Source organism: Nomascus leucogenys, chromosome 1a (genome assembly GCF_006542625.1).
Source record: "Nomascus leucogenys isolate Asia chromosome 1a, Asia_NLE_v1, whole genome shotgun sequence".
Taxonomy (NCBI): domain Eukaryota; kingdom Metazoa; phylum Chordata; class Mammalia; order Primates; family Hylobatidae; genus Nomascus; species Nomascus leucogenys.
In genome coordinates this window covers 4,587,521-4,607,473 of record NC_044381.1, presented here as the reverse complement: position 1 = coordinate 4,607,473, position 19,953 = coordinate 4,587,521, and the positions used below count along the sequence as shown (strand labels likewise).

Below are 19,953 nucleotides of genomic sequence, written 5' to 3'. Positions count from 1 at the left end.
CAGGAACACCAGCAACTTGGATACAAAGCAATGATATTTACATTGTTATGGTTAAGTTAACTTTGTGGTAGTGAAAACCTCAGTTTTTCATTTCCTGGCTAGTATTTCCAATTTGGAATTGCAACACTGCATTTACGTGCATTTTTGCCTTTTAAATGTTCTGTGGTATTGCAACATTTGAGAAATTCCCAGGGACCCTTAATCTTCCTACAAACACCGGTTTGTAAGCTAAGGACCAACTCACTATCTCAGAGTTATCTCCCTGTGCCCTTGCTGAATAACTCTGATTTTGCATTGTACATCTTTACACTCCCTGTGCTGTCTTTTAGTTCAAGTTTCCCTCTTGAATATACTAGTAAAAGGACAAAGAAAAAGGATTTTTAAAAATTTTTACCTGCTTTTTCAAGAGCAGTTGAACTTAAAGCTACTTTTCCTGTTGTTTTCCATGAAGTCTCATTTAAAATATTTTATTAATGCAAAGAGATGTGCATTCAGGGCTAAGGACCAGTGAACAGTAACCATGGCAACCAGGAAGCCATTCGGGAGGAGAAAAAAAAATCCGGTAAAGAGTAAGTGTTTTAATCCTTAACTTTAATCCTTTTACTTCCTGTTCTCAAAATGAAATATAAATCAGGCACCATGCAGCGCTGCAATTTTTCTCTGAAAGGGATGTTGGCAAAAGAGGATTAGTAATGGACAGACGTGTTTAAGGAATTTAATCACACAATTTGTTGTAAAACTTTTGAGACCACGAGTGACCAGTTCCTTTGAGTGGCGTCAGTGAGAACCAACAAAACATACTTTGAACCTGATTAGAGAGTTGGCGCAGGGGGACACCCTGGTTTGCTGTTATTGTTACATCATTTCAGGCTGTGGTAATGACATGAGAAATCAAGGAATTTGCCTGGTCCCCCAGTGGGGAGGTAGAAGACTTGGGGTGTCTCCTTGGTAGAATAGAGATATTCTTTTGATCTTCATGATGCTAGGGAAAAATTAAGTTGCCCGTATTTCACATACTACCTTTCCTTGATGTTCGATTACTATGGGAGTTTCACAAAGGCATGTGCTTTCTATTGTCAACAGACTCTTGGGTTTCTGCTAAAAAGCACAGGCTTTAGTTTCTATGGACAGTAAAACAGCATTCTCAGAAGGATTGATTATTATTCCTTAATATTTCTACTCTTTGTTTCTAAGATTTTCTTCTACATGGACTAGAAGACTTGTTCTACTTGTTAATTTCTGATTTTTTAAAAAATCTGATTTTCTTTCTTTTAAGTCAGATAAAAAATATGGCCCCCACACTGACTTGTCTTCCCTAGTTCTTTGGAGGATGGTTGGGGAAGAAAGAGAGATATGCTTTTAATGGCATTTTTCCTTCCCTCAGCATATATATGTGAGAGTATTTCTTTGATAAATTTATTTCTAGTGAACTTAAAGTTACCAGCATTACATGGCTCTTTGCAGAGATCTGAGGTACCTGCAACTTGTACTAGCTTCCTGCCATGTCAGAATGTGAAATTACTTCCAGTAATAGCGTCTTTCCAGGGGGCTGCTGATAATTATGACAGACAGGCAACATCATGAAGGCTGGAGCATTTGCAAATGGAGTTAGACACAGCAGACCGCTGAGCCTGGAGTTTCTTGTAGACCTCGAGAACAAAAGTATACAAGCTAAAACCTGCAGATAACAGGGCATCTGGAAAAGAAAAATACTATCCTGTCCTCTAACTTAGAGGACAACGTGCAAGGTTGATAATACCTGTTCCTGATTCCTCCTCTTGACCCGGTATTGTTTCTCCCCATTCTGTCAGAACCACCAAGACTAATGCAATCCTGGACAGTGCTGCTGAGGTGGAATCTGGATACCGTGAGCAGCCACTTACAGTCCTCATCATCCTTGTGACACTTTCCTTAGATTTTTGACTTTCTAGTCTGAATTTCTGGGATGGAATTTTGTTTTTTTGAGAGGGGACTGGGATAATTGGAGGGGGTGGATGATAAGAAGAAAGACAGAATGGTGTCAGTACCTAAAGGAGGAATGGTAGATGATAAACATGAAGATGACTTTGGCAGAGTCTACACAGGCTACAGGAAGGCTCTAGGAGAGTCTAGTCCCTGTCTTGGGCTTCACCCTGAGGCACTTCTCCAAGCCAGGCCTCCTTTCTGATGACCAAGGAGAGGAGCTTTATTTCATTAGAGCATCAAAAGGTCATGTGATTCATGCATTGCTCTAAGACATACAGTCCTCAGAAAAGAAGAGGGAAATTATTGACAGTAATTCTGTGCATTGACGAAAATAACACCTCGGGCAAGCTCTTTACTTTGGTGGCATCACATCAGGGGAAAAAGACTTTGGGGCCGTGTTAAAGACTGGACGTGGAGCAGGACCAGCGTGATCAGGTTTACCAGCTGGTCACTTACTCAATCCGTGCTCAGAAGATGAAGGTTCTCATCTTGGCTGTGTAGTCTGTCAAACAGGGGACTGGAATGTATAGTTTGGGACCTAATCAGCTTGAAATTTCTGTTTTCTACCTATCAAATTTACACTAGACATTGAATCTTTAGAAGCAAGGTGGAAAATTGGATTTGTTCCCAGCCCTTCCAGATGAATGAGAGATATGAAGTATAATGTAGTGAATTAGCATTTTCTATTGGAAGGACTGCTCATTTCCATATCCCAAGAGGCAACATATAAATGTGAATAGTGTTATCTCGTGAAATTTGGCATGAATGTGGATTGAATATTATAAAGAAAGAAACTTTGGCTGGGCGCAGAGGCTCATGCCTATAATCCCAGCACTTTGGGAGGCCGAGGCCAGAGGATCACTTGAGCCCAGGAGTTCGAGAGCAGCCTCAGCAACACAGTGAGATCTTGTCTCTGCAAAAAAAAAAAAAAAAAAAAAAGAAATCCAAAGAAACTTAGCCAGATTTGGTGGTGTACAGCTGTATTCCCAGCTACTCAGGAGGCTGAGATGGGAGGCTGGCTTGAGCCCAGGAATTTAAGGATACAGTGAGCTCTGATCACGCCATTGCACGCCAGCCTGGGTGACAAAGCAAACACACTATCTCTAAAAAAAGAGAAAGAAAGAAAGAAACTACCCAAGTGTCTTTTTTTAAAAAAACTTCTGTTTAATTTCACTTGGCTATTTACCATTTTATTCTTCATTGATAATTTAGGCATACTTAAACTGCCCCATTCTTTTCTTCCCCTGATGTTGCATGTGGCATGATTTCATTTGTCTTTGGGGCCTACCCTAAAGGTTAAGCATGGATTAATAAATACCCAGCAGCCATTGACTCATTTGTCATTCATTCATTTACTTGTTCACACATTCCCTAAACATTTATAGAGTACCTTTCATGTGAAAAGAAGGACTGTTTTAGGTTGCATGATCAAACATTCAAGGGTTGTTTATAAAGCCCTTTCTGTCTTTTATGATGTGAGCACATATTGATATAATTTCTAAATAGCTATTATAAAATGTAGAAAACCACAAGTGCCAACAGCAAGATGAAGAGAAATTGCTTTTAAATATGAAAAAGAATAAAATTACTTTGGAATGGAAAGGCCTGGGAAAACTTCAAGGGACAAGTGACATTGAATTGGACCTTGGAGAATATGCAGAATTTATTGTAGATATGTAGAGTCCAGAGAAAAGGGGACTCCAGATGAGGGAGGTTTGTCGCCAGAAGTACAGCATGAGACATGAATGAGAATAAACAAAGATTACAGGAATGTCTTGGCTCTTTGTGACCTCCATCGTGGGACATGAAGCCACATGAAGCTAGGTGAGAGCCAGCATGTTAAAGCCCATGAATTTGAGCTGTAGGTAATGTTTAGGGGAGAGTCACTAAAGGGCTTTGAATGAGGAGAAAAACCAAACTGACTGTTGAGTATAGAATGGATGGGAGAGCAAAAAGCATGTGCTCTCCCTTGAAACGACAGCCTTCAACTTTTAGAAGTAGGTATTTTTAAAATTGTCCAAACACTCATGCACATGAAAATCAGCCTTAAATCTTCTTCACTCAATCTGTTTTAATTAAATGAAAGGCAGAAGAAAATGAGATCCACTGACTTTTACAGTGAGTCCCTCCCCACACTTCCTAAGCTGTAACATAGGCAGGGGCTGTAGTCAGAAACCAATTCAAGGGAAGACAATACGGAGCTGGTAAGATGGACGGGGGAAGTAATTACTAGATAGCTGGCTGCTTTAATTAAATCCTGAGAATACTTGAATAGAAAGGAAAATGCTACACTTGAATGGATGGGATGGAATGTGTGTGGTCACATTAGTGCAATGAACCAGTGTCAGAGGAATTTATGAAGCTGTGATAAAAGTAAACCCTTCATCTTGCTTTGAGTCTTCACAACCCCATAACCAGGCCCCAAAGGGTGAAGGGGGATGTTTTTCATGGCAAAGTGAAATTCCGTATTAACATTTCTCTGTTTTTCTTAAAAAAGAAGAATGCCTTCTTCAGTTTAGTCTTCTGCTTTTAAGACGTACCTCTGAATGCAGCTTGAATTCACCTTTGACTGTGTCATTTGTATATCATTTTCTAGTTAGAAAAAAATGTAAGATTCTCAGTGTCAGTTTTAGAAAAATATTGACTTAAGAAGAAAATTATGTTTTTACAAATGTAACAATACAAAAATTACAAGTTGCATGCCTTTCTGATTTCAACATCCTTTTGAACCTCAGCTCCCCAACTCTATCCAGCATAGCTAGATGGTGGGACAGATTTTGGTAAAAGGACGTCTGAATGAAGTATTAACATTCCCAGAGTGCTCTAAAAAGTTTTGTTGTTGATTCTGGTTTCTAATATGTTCTAGTCTCTTCCAAGAGGGTGAACACTGGCTACGTTCTCCTGAGAAAGAATAATTCCAGGGCACTATGCATCCTTGAAAACTGTGCTCATATCTTGATTAGGAGACTGCCCCGGGATGCTAGTTCTGAGGCTAATAAGCAAGAGCCCAGTGTGTTACTAACAAAGGTCTCAATCTTAATGTACACAATAGCCTCTTCTTGAGTAAAAAAGAAAATTAATTATATGCAACAAAAGCCATTGTCCTTAGGTCACCTCATGTAATTCTGTTATAAGCCTACGGAGTTAATGTTATCACTCCATTTTACAGAGGAAGGTTCTGAAGTCTTGAGAGGTTATCTTGCCAAAGGCCACATAACAGTAGGGGCAGAGCTGAGATATGAACCTGTATCTATGTGACCCCAAAGTCTCCATCCTTTTCCCCTTGCCATGTTGCCACACTATGGTACACAAAAGGAAGAAGCTGATAAAGAGAAAATATATCCCAAAAAGTGGGTGGGAGAAAAAGGAAAACAGGAGTGCATGTTATGGAGTGATAACAGTGCTTCTACACTGAATGTTAATAAAAATAATAATAGAAATGGCAGCATGTGTTTAACGTTGATTATATATCATGTATTGGTGAAATGCTTTCTTATCTCATGTTATCCCTAACAACAGCCTTATAAATTAGGTGCCATTATTGTCCACATCTTACGAAGAAAACTAAGGTAAAGAAATGTTCAACAACTTTCTCACAGTTGTCTAACATTTCATTAGTAAGGATACAAAAATTCAACTCCACGTAGTCTGGGTCTTATATTTTATGATCCATATTGTGGATCGGCTATTATAAGCGGTTGCTAATGTTGTAGTGTAATTCATAGGGTAGAGACCATTTTTTTAGATAACTTACTTTGAGGCAGACATTTAACATCATCCTTAATGCCAGATAATGTTTTAATCAAGTTTTCACAAGGCACTGAAGAAGGGTACATGGTAGCCAGCTGAGTGCCTGAGTTGAATGTAGCCAAGAAGAGGTTCTGTACCACTCAACAGCAATGCAGCTTTAGAAAGGTCGCCTCCCAGGATAAAGAGCCATCAGAAACAAAGAGCATAACATATAGAAAAAGATCTAAGGATTTTACTTGATGATGACCTTTATTCATGACACACTGTAAACTCTGTGAGAGCAGGGAACTTCAGTTGTCTTATGTACCACTTTATCTCCTGGGTCTAGCGTAGTTTGGGGTACGTGGTACAGAATCAAGAAATATGTGTGGAAGGAAGGGAGGAAGGAAGGAAAAGGAAGGAAGGAAGGAAGGAAGAAAGATGGATTTTAAAAAGCTATTAACTATTTAGGTTGTATGAATAGAGACAGAAAGTCTAGAATAAGGGATATGTTTGTTCTGTTGTATTTATTCTGTCCTGGTCAGACAGCTGGTTAACTCTGTTAATATTTGGATGTCATTTACACGTAGGCCATTGAGCTTCAGTATTGAGAGTAATTAAGTTGCTGAATGGAATAACATGTTATATGAAAGAGCAGGGACTGGCGTTTTAGTAACTGACTTCTGTGTGCCAAGCAGTGTTAGATGCTTTCTCTGTCTTATCTGATTTAGTTCTCAAAGCAGCCAAGATCACTAAATGGTATTATCCTTATTTTACAGAAAGGAAACTGTACTCAGGAAAGTGAATATACTTGCCCAGTATCACACAGTAGTTGAACTAAAGAGCCTCAAGCTCTTTCTACCTAAGTGTCCTCTTACCTGTATAAAAAACTTGGCCCGCCTGTAATGTCAGCACCTTGAGAAGCCAAAGTGGGAAGATTGCTTGAGTCCAGAAATTTGAGACTAGCCTGAGCAACACGGTGAGACCCTGTCTCTAAAAAAGTTATTGAAAATTAGCTGGATGTGGTGGCCCATGCCTGTGGTCTCAGCTACTTAGGAGGCTGAAGCAAGAGGATTGCTTGAACCCAGGAAATTGAGGCTGCAGTGAGTCATGTTCGCACCACAGCACTCCATCCTGGGTGACAGAACAAGACTGTCTGAAAATAAATAAATAACAAAACAAAATTTTTTCAGCCTGGAGAAAAACCTGATAAGGGGGGAGGTTCAACAAAGAAGCTAAACCCTGCCCCTTCCATGGCTGAAATTCTGTGATGCTACAGCATTTTGAAGCTTCTCAAATACTAAAAAACGGTAAAAGACTGTGAGCAGTTATTCTGTGTGGTCTGGGGGAGGAGGTGAGGAATCAACCCCAGGGGGGTGGATCTATAGTTGGCAGATTATAGTTCAACTTGAGGCAAAACTTTTTAAATGATGAGCTCTGTTTAACAATGGAGGGTGCTTAATGGTAAGGAAAGATGTTCCCTGTCATCAAAAGGATTTAGACAAAGGCTGGACTGTTACCATAGTATGCAGTAGTGCTGTGCACTTCATTACTGTAAGTTTAAATTTAAATTAATTAAAATTAAATAAAATTAAAAGTTCCTCAGTTGCATTAGCCACATTTCAAATGCTCATTAATCACATGTGGCTAGTGGCTACCAATTAGTGCAGTGCAGAACCTTTCCATCATCACAGAAATTTCAACTGGATAGTGTTGCTACAGAGTTCCTTTTTGCTCTGAAATTCTATGTTTCTTTGAACAATTTCCATAAATCGTTTTTTACTAAATAATTATTAGTTTTGTTGTGTCCGTACTGACACTGATTTTTCGTGATCTTATTGAGATATACCCCAGCATGTGTACCCATTCACATATTTTGGAGTGTTCATTAATCAGCTATGGATAAAATTTTGGGCCTTTGGAGTCACTGCTAACTAAATAGGTATCCCCTATACAGATGTTCAGAACACCCAACTGGACACTTATGTTCCCAAAGAGATTTCTCCCAATGCCATTTCTCTGAGTCTTCACTCTCGTTTCTCTCTGCAAATTGGTCCTCTTTGCAAATCGGTCATTCCTAAAGGAAATGAATCTGATAGCAGATTTTTAGAGATTAATTACCTATCATATGCCAAAGCCACTTCCTACATGTCAGTGCTAAGGAATCCCCTAGAGATGGAATTCTTAGGTTCAACTGAAAATTAATTGTAATTAATATAATAGGTTAATTCATTGTAATTATTTTTAAGCCTTTTGGCAATGAGTTAATTTCCCAAGATCCACATTGCCTGAAGTGTCACAGAGAACACTTGATGAGAATGTTCTAGTAATAAAGCTTAACCCTCTGGGAAAAAAATCCTACTGTCTTTCCTTCTGGCTTTGTTTCTTCAGGAACATATTTTGGTGGCATTTGATTTCTGGAAAACAAAGGGATCCCTACAAGGTGATGCATAAACATGCATGGCCCAGATGGACTGTGCTCATTGGAGAAAGGGAAAACAAAAGGCCTTTGATTGTGCCTCGTTTTCTTTGGAAGTGTGTCTTGCTTCAGACTAACAGAATGCCTTTGCTCCTAGAATAAAATGTAATGGAACTGAAAATTGAAGAATCTGGGCCTTTTTCCCTTTCCTAATTATTTCCACTTGACTCACTTAATCTTGGACGATTATTCAATCATATCTGAAATGAGAAAATAATGGGAGTAAAATTTCCATCTCTTGTTACAAGAGCTTATAAACATTAACAGAATAATCCTGTACAAAAAAAAAAAAAAAAAACAAATACAAATCACAATTGATGGTGCCTTGTTTTTACATATTAGAAAAAAATTCCCACATTGTTAGGGAAGCAGCTCAGATTTCGGCATGCAGGAACCTTGTCAAACCTTGATAGGTGATTTCACTATTAAGGTTGAAAAACTATCATTTTAAACAAATATTTCATAATGGGAGATTGTATAAAAATGAAAGAACCAATTTGTTTACTTGCACCTGGATAGGTTGGGAAATTAAGCCCTAAAATAGTTCCTTGAAGATGAGAATCACTAACACTCAGAGGCTCACAAATTGGTTTCTGAGACTCAGAGTTGTCACAAGTCTATGTCCATGAGCCTTCCTGCAGGTGTATGAATAAAAGGATTCAAGCAATTCTGATAGTTTCTGAGGGTCAGATTAGGATTCAATATACAAAAAGTCTTTTTGACAACTGGAACTGTCTAAAATTGCAGCTAACAACCAAGATGAGGACGTTGCCCCTTACTATACAGTATCAAGCAGCAAAGACTGACAAGCCACTTACAGGTTGCTGTCAGGGAAGTTGGGCATAAGATGGAGGTTTGGACACAGTGACCTCTGAAGCCCGTTTCAGTCCTTATTGTTCTGGCAAATTAAGGTCTTAGTTTTAATTTAGTCTCCACACTTAGGCTTTTGGTATTATCCAGGGTGGTTCAGAACACCCCACTTTCATTAAACATCTAGTTTCCATACTCCTGCTGTACAAAGCTGGCAAAGCAGGTACAGAAGAGAAATGAATGAACGTCATCAGAGCATCCTTTTAAGTGCTGCTGATTGCCTCTTGACATTCTTGAACCAAATCAGAGTAAGTTTAGATGTTTGCTAAGTTGGCTTCCCCACAAGCCTACGGTGAGCCACGGATTCAGGTGCATGTGATTTATGAAGGAAGCACTTGCAAGAGAACTCAGGAGAGGATGGGGAAAGGAGAAAAAGCAAGGCACGGGTGCCAACTGAGGTGGTCTTAGCCTAGCCCAATCCCACAAGGAGCTCTGGAACATAACGTCTCAGCATTTGTCTCACTTTGAGGCAAAGGAGCACTGTTTAGTAATGTGTGTGTGTGTGTGTGTGTGTGTGTGTGTGTGTGTTTGGGGGCTGGAGGATGCCAGCCATTGGCTCTAAAGTACACAGAAGCTGGGGCACGGACGCACCAAAGCTGAGGGACGGCAGCACATTGCTAATCGAAGGGATCAGAGGGGCGCTGGGCGGGGCATCAGTAGTTTCTGCCACATTTATATCACCTGTAATCTTTGAAAATTCTCCATTAGGAAGGTAAGTTATGAGAGGATCACGTTGTCTATTTTAGACATATTCACTCACTAAGAGATTGTAGCTTCCTTTACGTGAAGAATTGTGGCTCCTTCTTACAAATCCAATTGGCAGTTAGTGATTAAATGATTTACCAGGATGCTGGTCCCACACTGCTGGCTGCTGTGGAGTTTTAAAAGATTAAGAGGCAGTCAGCCTGGCCCTTGTGGACTGACCAACACAATTGTACAGATTAAATTTATAACAAGAAACAAAGCCCCAGTGGACATGTCCAATCACTTGAGTGTTGAAAGTAGATTCTGCAGTTCCTCTTGGACCCTGAGAGGCCCAGGGTGGACTGGTCTGGTCAGGGGAGGCTTCGTTCAGGAGGTGAGTCATAAACAGGATCTTGGAGGAGTTACATTAGGAGGAGGGAGTCCGCTCCGGGCAGGAAGAGTGAATAGTATATACTATGTGGGAAGTTTGCAGACAGTGAGATGGGCTCTTGTCAGGACCCGGGGAAATATGCATTCGTGGTACGTGGTACAGTCAGTATGGAGGTGCTTAATGCCTTAGCCTTTTGAGACTTGCGTGATAAGCAGTACGTGAAGGTATTTGTACCTTGAGTATAGCACGATAAACTCAATTTTAGAAGAGTCCATTTGATAGCACAGGATGGATTGGTGAGAGACTAGAGCCTGAGGCAGAAACGCAGCAAGGAGTTGGTATTCGTGGTCCGGGCCCATCGTGCTCTGTGAACCCACCCTCTGTGTGCAGGTGCCTTCAGGTTCTCTCTGCCTGGATGTCCAGGAGTCATCTCAGTGTTAACACATTCAAAACCAAATTGCTGATTTACCTCCAACCTGCTCCTTCTCTGATCTCCTTTGCTGTTCCTCGGGCCAAAACTTAAGGCCATGCTTGCCTCCTGTGTTTCTCTCATATTACACAGTGAATTCAGCTCGACCTTCAAAAGAGCACTTTTGAAGGTCGAGCAATTCAGCCGGACCACTTCTCACCCCCTCTGGTTCCCTTAAGCTGTTGGCATCTTTCATCCAGGTTGTTGTAACAGCCCCTAACCAGCCACACTTGTCCTCTTCCTGTATTCTGCACAGTAATCAGAGTGAATCTTTTATAAGATAAACCACTTTCTTTCCTGCTCACACACTTCCAGTGGTTCACCATTATGACGAAAGCAAATACTGGATCTTCATGTGTTTGAAGGCCTCACATGATCTGACCTCTGGCAATTTCTCTAGCCCTACATCCTGCACCCTTCCTCTTGCTCCCTTGCTCACTCCTCTCCAATGACTGTTTTCAGAACTCATCAGTTTGTTTCCTTGGTAGATTTCATGCCTTTCTGCATATCTTGCTCCCTCGCTTCATTCAGGTTTCAGTCCAGAAAGTCCAGTCTACAGAGGCCTTCCCTGACTTCCACATCTAAAATAGCATGTGGGGAGCATGTAGATAGAGGTGGGCATCATCCCTGCAGAGTCTGACTGAGCTCTCTGGAAGGAGTGAGGACCAAAAAAATGACAGTGGAAGAATGGGAAGAGGAAGAGAAAGGGAAGGAAGTCAGAATCAGGAGAAAGAGTAAAGGGAGGTATCCTGTCTTAGCAGGGGATACTGAGTTCAGTGACTCCCTGGGTCAAGATCATCTCATTCAGGATCAGAAAGTTACCATGACAGTGCCCCATCCTGAGAACCAGGGGTGATCGTCAAGGGAATGGAGATGGGGCCCTGGGACCACTGTGTGTGTGCTTAGGATGCAAATCGTGAGGAATGATGAGCACCATGCTTTATTTTTGTCAATTGCAGGCATTCATGTTACTAGGCCAGGATGGAACCAAGTGACAAACCTGCAGGGGAGGGGACAGTGAAAACCAAACAGAAGTGGTCCATTATGTTTTATTGCTTCAATCTCTACTCCAACAAAGACCACTTTCCCTAAAGGGCATGGTGTCAGAATATACACAGTGGTGATAAGGTATGCTAGAGACTTTTCCAGAGAACTTGGCTACCCAGGTTCTTTCCCTCCTAGAACAAGCTCTGAATGACAGGCTTCAGGCTAGAATATAAAAGAGTCAGGCGGGGCTCAGTGGCTCACGCCTGCAATCCTAGCACTTTGGGAGGCCGAGGTGGGCGGATCACAAGGTCAGGAGATCAAGACCATCCTAGCTAACAGGGTGAAACCCCATCTGTACTAAAAATACAAAAAAAAAAATTTAGCTGGGTGTGGTGATGGGCGCCTGTAGTCCCAGCTACTTGGGAGGCTGAGGCAGGAGAATGGCATGAACCTGGGAGGCAGAGCTTGCAGTGAGCCAAGATCGCGCCACTCCAGCCTGGGAGACAGAGCAAGACTCCTTCTCAAAAAAAAAAAAAAAAAGTCATAAGAGGAAGAGAAACTGTGTTAGCCTGTGCAGTGTAGTGTGGTGTGGACACAGGAGAAAGTTGGGGGTGGGCTGTTTTATGAGCCAGTATAATGTAATGTCTGAGAGCATAATTTGGGATTCTAACACACCGAAATCCAAGCCTGACATTTAGTAGCTGTGTAATTTATTTTAGATTTCTCATCTCTACAAGGGAAGTCACAATGGTATGTACTCCATAGAGTTGTGGGGCACACAGTATCCGACACCCTGTAGAGATTGGTGTATACTTATTCGATTGACATGCAGTGTTTAAAAGTGTTTGCTATTGACTATGCACATCCAGCCCTTTTCTGTGGGATTCAACTGCACGATGCTCTCTCCTTTCTGACCTGAAACAAACCGTCATATGGTAGTGGTTTTAAAGTACATTGTAATAGTATCTGTATCAGTCAGCATTCTCCAGAAAAAGGGACTCACCAAGACAAATATATATTATGTGTGTACGAGTGCAGAGAGAGATAATAATTTCAAGAAATTGGCTTCTGAGATTATGGGGGCTGACAAGTCAGAAATTTGTAGGGCCGGCCGAAAACTCTTGGGCAAGAACTGATGCTGCATTCCAGAGGCAGAATTTATTCCTTTTTTAGTGAAACTTTAGTTTCTTTTGCTGTTCAGGCCTTTCACTGCTTGGATGAGTCTTGCCCAGATTGTAGGGGATAATCTTCTGTTTTTAAAGTCAATTGACTGTAGATGTTAAGCCCATCAACAGAATTCCACAGTACAGCAGTCACACACCCAGATCAATGATTGAATAACTGGATACTAAAGTCTAGCACGTTAACACCTAAAACTAACCGGCACAGTAGTCACACCTCACAGCTCATGTGGGCTATCGAAGGGGAGAAAAAGTGTCTATGAGACTGTGGATATTCATGGTGGAGCCCCTGTGAGAGTTTCCTATTGTACCAAGACTAAGAGACTTATTGGGGAATGCAGGGTGACCTCAGACCTCATTTCTTCCTTCTCTCTCAGGGTTACGCCCCACCCCAGCCATGCTGACCTCCTTGAAATTCCCTCCATCTGGAACTCTCGTGCTCTTCAGCCTTAGCTAATTTCTCCACCTCCTCAAGTCTTTCCTCAAATATCTCTTCTCAAAAAGGTCCAAATTCTCCCTATCACTCCCAATCTCATCTACCTTTATCTTCTTTTGCTTTTTTTCCGTAGCACTTGGCACCTTCTCTACCATTTATTTAATTAGTTTACTGTTTATTATCTGACTTCTCTAGAATGTAAACTTCTCTGAAGGACTCTTTGTTTTGATTGCTATTGTCTTTCTGGCCCCTAGAACAGTGCCTGGCCTATGGTTGAGGCCCAATAAATATTTGTTCAACAAATGAATGAGAAGGATACATCAGGGCAGAGCCACTCTGGAACCAGTGGAGTGTGGTTAGGGCAGCTGAGCTGAATGATTCCAGGAACGCCGTTCACATAGATTACGATGTGAACAAAGGTCCTTGGTGTCATGCAACACAGCAGTCCTTTGAAATAGGTAAATTGACAATCAGTGATTTCAAATTCCACTTTTCTCTGCAAAGAGCAGTCAAGACTTTGTAAAGGGCAAGTTCTTTGCTCTCTGCTAAGAGCAGGTGATAAACTAGATTGAGATTTTTTAACATTTTTTATCCCTGTGAAAGAAAATACAATCGAAGTTGTTTTTAAGAAATGAGCCTCATTTAACCATTTACGATTATGAGGTCTGAAGAAAGTCAGATGTGTTACATAGGAAATTTAAGAATTTCTTCGTGTGTGTGGCCCTGGGCTTAATGGTTACTTCTCACAGGAGATAACATAAACTTCTAAGGTCCAGCTGTCCCAAGAAGGCTTCTTAGAAAATTGCCAAGATATTTTATGATGACAACAAGCTACAAAACATGACGTATTCATCCCTGCATAAGTTGGAACTTACCTTCCCAGTATCTCCAAGTCCAATGACTTGCAGACATTCCTGGCATTTGTAGGTATCCTCTCCTCCTGTGACTTTTCCTAGTATCTGCTAACTAGAGGCCCAAAGTCACTACTTGAGAAAGATCTTTATTAGTCACAGCTAATCAAGGAAGATGAGATAGTAAGGTTTCTGTTCCTACATTAAAAAATGCTAGGTTTTTACAATTCGCTGTTTCCACAGTTCATTTCCTCTTTCCATAAACAGAAAACTATTAGTTTCTCCTCATAAAAATTCTTAGAGACTAGTGGTTCCAAAAGTGTAATCCCCAGACCAGTAGAAGCATCATCACCTGGGAACTTAGAAACACATCGCAGACCTACTGACTCAGCAGCTCTGGGGTGGGGCGCTGCAGGTGATTTTCATACATCCCCAAGATTGGGAACCACAATTAAAGACCCTCCCTCCTGTCACTGAAAAATTTCCCTCTATCTTCTTTAACTATTCCTGACAGCTAAGAAGATGTTGGTAAAATATACATTATGCAATTTTTTAAATAAATAGTTGGGCCTCTTATTCCAAATATAAAACTATGTTACATTGAAAGACACCCCTCCCAAGAGATTCTGCTATGTGCCTCCTGCCTCACCCTTTAGATCATTCCTGTACTAGAGAATGTTTAAAAACCTTAAGGGATCTGAAAGCCCCTTTCGTGGTCTGAAGATCTGTGAGGGATACTACACTTCCATATCATGACCACATTTCTATGCATACGGCTCTCCTTTGGAAATTTTACTTAAGGTTCCTAAGCTTGTTCAATTTAAGAAGCCCTTTCTAGAACCATGCCTAATCGCAGAGAAAACCAAATTAACTCTCACCACAAAGTTGTATGGACTCACACCGTTGGAAAACATGAATATTTAGTGAAGCTAAGAAAGAATTGCCCGTCTTTGATGCCAGGAGTAACCCTAGCCGTGAAATTCCTTGCAGAGACCTCACTGGTACTGATAGCTATAAAACCGTAGAGTAGTTGGTAATAGAAAGCAGAAAAGCATCCATGTCTGCCCTTGGTAAAACATGTGGACCCCAGATCAGATTTTAATGATGGAAGATAAATTAAAAGTGATCACCAGAACTCATTCCAAGCCTTGAATTTTTTTTTTTTTTCCAGTTTTTCTTACACGGCATGTGTTAGGTTAGTACCAAAATAACAAACATACCTTCCAAAGGTCCTGAAAGAGTTAGGCACTAATACAGACAGTCCTGGTCAGAGATTGCAATGTGCCACAGCTGAGGAAATTACAACAAAGTTATGTCTCAGTCACTACCTGTGTTAAATGTCCCTTCCCTCTATTTATGGTCACTGTGCCACTTTCATATTTTGGGCTGAGACCTGGACATGTATTTGTCTCTTTATAAAGCTATCTGAGACCCCAGAAATACTTCTCTCTGAATAGTAACTTACTGGTGTATATGTGTGTTTGTCTTTCTTTCTGATCAAAATTTGGTCATCATCATTGCCAGTAGTGTGCTGGTAATATATAGTAACCAGCTCTTTAGATGAAAAAGCCTGTTTGTAGAATTGCCAATTTCCATGGTGTAAATATTTTCACTATGACCGATTTCAAGCTGTCAGTCTGTCATCATTGCATGGAAAGTTTGGAAAAGACGCACAAAATTGACACCTCAGATTGGTGCAAGCCAGCTTTGGCACATCATTGGAATGTAGAAAATTTGGAAAGTATTAAGTGCGTGCCTAATTGAAGAGACTACCCAAACAGGCTAAGTGTGAGCAACAAGGCTGTTTATTCACTCCGGTGCAAGCGGGCTGAGCCTGAAAAGGGAGTCAGTGAAGGGTGGTGGGAGTGGAACTGGTTTTATAGGTTTGCGATAGGTAGTGGAAAGGTACAGTTGGGGCAGTTTTTTCGGGCAGGGGAAGAATGTCACAAGGTGCATAGTCACGAGGTGGAGGGAGGTCACAAGGCAGGATATCACAAGGTCAATTGATTATTTAGGGTAGGGCAGGAACATATCACAATGGTGGAATGTTGCAAGGTCAGTTAATCAGTTAAGGCAGGAGCTAGCTGTTTCTTCTTCTTTAGTGGTTCTCCTGTTGCTGAAAGCTTTGTGACTCCAGGAGGCCTGTACCTGTGGGTCACAGGGGTCACAATGGCTCAACCATGGTGTAGCCTGTTCAGAGGACCTTACAGAAAGCAGAAGAAAGGATTTTAAAAAAGGGAAGGAAATAAATTCATAATAGTACTACTGAAAACAAAAGTCAGTTTTAATGTTCAATTATATTACTTTCTGATATTTTATCTATGTATTTTTATGTAATTATCATTTTGTATATATGTAACTTTGAGTTTCGCTTTTATGTTGATGAATATCATTTTAATGGTTGCATAATATTCCATCAAGTTGAGGTAAAATCATTGATTAGCCCTATCTGTGGACATTTAAGACATTTTAAGTTCTATTTCCGATTAGGTATTGCTATAAATAATGCTATTTATTATTATATATATATATGTATATATTTTGGGGGAGTACAAATCTTAACACCTCTGGCTATTTCCTTAAGACAAGTTCTAGAATCAAATTGTTTCAATTATGGACCTTGAAAAAATATTCCCACATACCAACTAGACTGTACCAACATTCACTCCTATGAACATTGTTGAACAATGCCTCTCTCACTGTACCTTCACTACTACTGGATTAAGTGTTTGATAATTCAGCACGTAAAAAGACGTTTTAACATTGCACTTCTTGGCAAGTATGCGAACATTTTTCACGTTTATTATCATTTCTGTTTCTCCTTTTTTCTAACAGTTTCTGTTCAAGTCAAGGCTTTATCCAACGTCTCCTTCCCATTTCCACCTCCCCACCTTTTATCTCTGGTTTCACCTTCTATTTCTCTTCCCCAGGCCCCAGGCTCACCCTGCTTGACTCTTACTTCTCCGCACAACATCCAGGCACACCACAGGGTAGGCAGGTTCTTTCCCCATAGGTCTGCACGGCTTATTCCCCACTTCTTTCAAAGCTTTTTATAAATGCCATCTTCGAGAGGCTTTCCTTGATCTCCTATCTAAAGTTGCCATCCCTTATTCCTACTCACTGTCTCGCTTCTCTGCATCACTTTTCTCCATAGCATTTATCACCGTCTGAGGTTGTATGTATTTTATTTGTTCATCATCTGCTTCCCCATCTAGAGTCTAACCTTGACAAAAGCAGTCAGTATTCCTAGGGTCTAGAGAAGTATGTAACAAACACTTAATAAATATTTGTTGACTGCATAAGCATACTCTAGCTCTATATCTAAAGGTTTAGTCTTGTCTTTATAAAATCCATTTATACACACGCTCTTTAAATACCAAAGATGATTACCATTTGCAATATTTGTAACAAATATATTTCTAGATTGCTTTTAAGGTATTATGTTTTTGTACAAGCAGAATGTTAATATTTTTATGTCACTAAATCTTATATTGTGTTTTTTCCATTTCAATTACACTTAAAAAATTCTTATTCATTGAAAGATCAGATAACTTTTCACCTACAGTTTATTTTAGCATTTTTTATTGTTTGATTTTTTTTTTTACATGTAACGCTTTAATGTATAAGATCTAAATTGTTCTGTTTTTATGTAACTTACTGTTGGAGTTTTGTTGCTGTTAATCATATTGTTTTATCTTTGAATCATATTCCATAATATATTAAAATTTAACTTGAGTATTTTCCTTTCATGGAAAATCTATAGGAGTTAAATCTCAATGGGCATTTCTTAATCATCTCCGGGATGTTTTCATGACAGTGTTTCTATTTTAAAAGCACTTTCTAAGATGGACTAAATCTACTTGAGTTTGTTGTTGTTATCGTTACAAGTTCTGATAAGATACGGAGCAAATAAAAGGAAGTATAATAGGAAGCTGAGTTGCCAGAAGTGGAAATATCAAGGACTGAAGTCAAATCCGCCTCTAGCCACATTTTTCCAGAAGCTCTTGCCAGGTGTTATTAGGATTGGAGAACTGACCCTTTTATTGACACTCTGTTAAGCTCTGTGCCTTACCCGTAGTTGCTGCTTGATAAATTTTTGTGGGTTGAGTTGCACTGATAGAGCATGATGCCTTCCCAGGAAAATATTCCAAGGACCAGCTTTCCTTATCGATGGCTCTTCCGTTTTCTCCTCTTAGTTGCGGTCCAGCACAGAGCTCCATCCAGACCTGCTCACAGATTGCCTTACCGTGCAGCCCCTGCAGCCGGCCACTTCCCCTAGAGATGCTGCTGCTGAAGGGACCGTGGGACGCTCCCCTGGACCCGGGCCTGACCTCTATTCAGGTAAAGACAGCAAAGGCAAAGCCCACCACAACTACCCTTTTTTAGGCCTTTTACTCTGGTTAAAAGGAATGCTCACGTGAGAAAAATTTTCCTAAGATCGTCTGTGTTGTTCTTTATCAATGGGCTGCAAATTGCTCTCCACCCCTTCTGATTCCTGAGCTGGGTGTGGCAGCAGATTGTTTTTTCTCATAAAGAAATAAAATAAAATAATGCATTACCTCTTTTAGTTATGGACTTCTGCCAGAAATTCAGTGCACCCAACCCTCGCAGTTATGTTACATTTACTCGCTTGATTTAGACTCGAAGGAAATGTTTCCTCCTTAAGCAGGTAGCAGGCTGCATGTGGATTTCTTTTTTTTAATGTACAATTATTATTATTTATTATTACTATTATTTTTATATTTTATTTCATTATTATACTTTAAGTTTTAGGGTACATGCGCACAATGTGCAGGTTTGTTACATATGTATCCATGTGCCTTGTTGGTGTGCTGCACCCATTAACTCGTCATTTAGCATTAGGTATATCGCCTAATGCTATCCCTCCCCCGTCCTCCCACCCCACAATAGTCCCTGGGGTGTGATGTTCCCCTTCCTATGTCCATGTGTTCTCATTGTTCAATTCCCACCTATGAGTGAGAACATGCGGTGTTTGGTTTTTTGTCCTTGCGATAGTTTACTGAGAATCATGATTTCCATTTTCATCCATGTCCCTACAAAGGACATGAACTCCTCATCATTTTTTGTGGCTGCATAGTATTCCATGGTGTATATGTACCACATTTTCTTAATCCAGTCTATCGTTGTTGGACATTTGGGTTGGTTCCAAGTCTTTGCTATTGTGAATAGTGCCGCAGTAAACATACGTGTGCATGTGTCTTTATAGCAGCATGATTTATAGTCCTTTGGGTATATACCCAGTAATGGGATGGCTGGGTCAGATGGTATTTCTAGTTCTAGATCCCTGAGGAATCACCACACTGACTTCCGCATGTGGATTTCTCAATGAAACAGTTGTTGTCATCTTTATGTTTTAAAAGGAAGCCCCAGGTCTCTAAGGAAATTTTCACATCAGCAAACCAACTTTTATAAGAATGTTCATTCATGTTTGCCAACCATTGTGGGAAAGGAGATGGGATGACACTCCCAGACCACCTTCCATCTGCCTAGGTTTGAATAGTAGGTGACTATATTTGGAAAATTACATGTATGTAGTGAAAAACAAAAAAATAAGAAAAGATTAATATACCATAAGGAAGTTATTTTTCTTTTACTCAGCCTGGATTTTTATGCATTTTCTAGTCTCTGTAATGGTGATATACTTATGCAAACATAATTAGTGATTGTTCTTACATATGGAACACTCTTACAGTCATGCTATGAAGATGAAAAAAAAGATTTACCAGCTCCACATTCCAGACAATGAGAATTTTCTATTTTCTGTGGGTTGCAGATACCACCCCCACCCTCATCTGATTCCAGAGCCAGGTTTGGCAGCAGACTGTTTTTTTCTTTTGAAAAGTATGAATAAGCCATTAGAATTTAAAATTTACAGATGCATTGCAGTGGA

General features: G+C 40.3%; 1 protein-coding gene and 1 long non-coding RNA gene across 2 annotated transcripts in view; one reads left to right on the top strand and one right to left on the bottom strand.

Moving 5' to 3' along the window:
* The window catches only part of GLIS3 (GLIS family zinc finger 3), a 471,085-nt gene that overhangs the window by 379,273 nt on the left and 71,859 nt on the right, over positions 1–19,953 (top strand). Inside the window, exon 6 of the mRNA XM_030801507.1 lies at positions 18,239–18,383. Coding sequence (XP_030657367.1) covers positions 18,239–18,383 — 145 coding nt within the window. The remainder of the gene's footprint in view (positions 1–18,238; positions 18,384–19,953) is intronic.
* Positions 15,830–18,428, bottom strand: LOC100585985. The gene is made up of 2 exons (XR_001114254.2): positions 18,115–18,428; positions 15,830–16,245 (listed from the first exon to the last, which is right to left on the bottom strand). It is a non-coding gene; the product is annotated as an uncharacterized LOC100585985 (long non-coding RNA).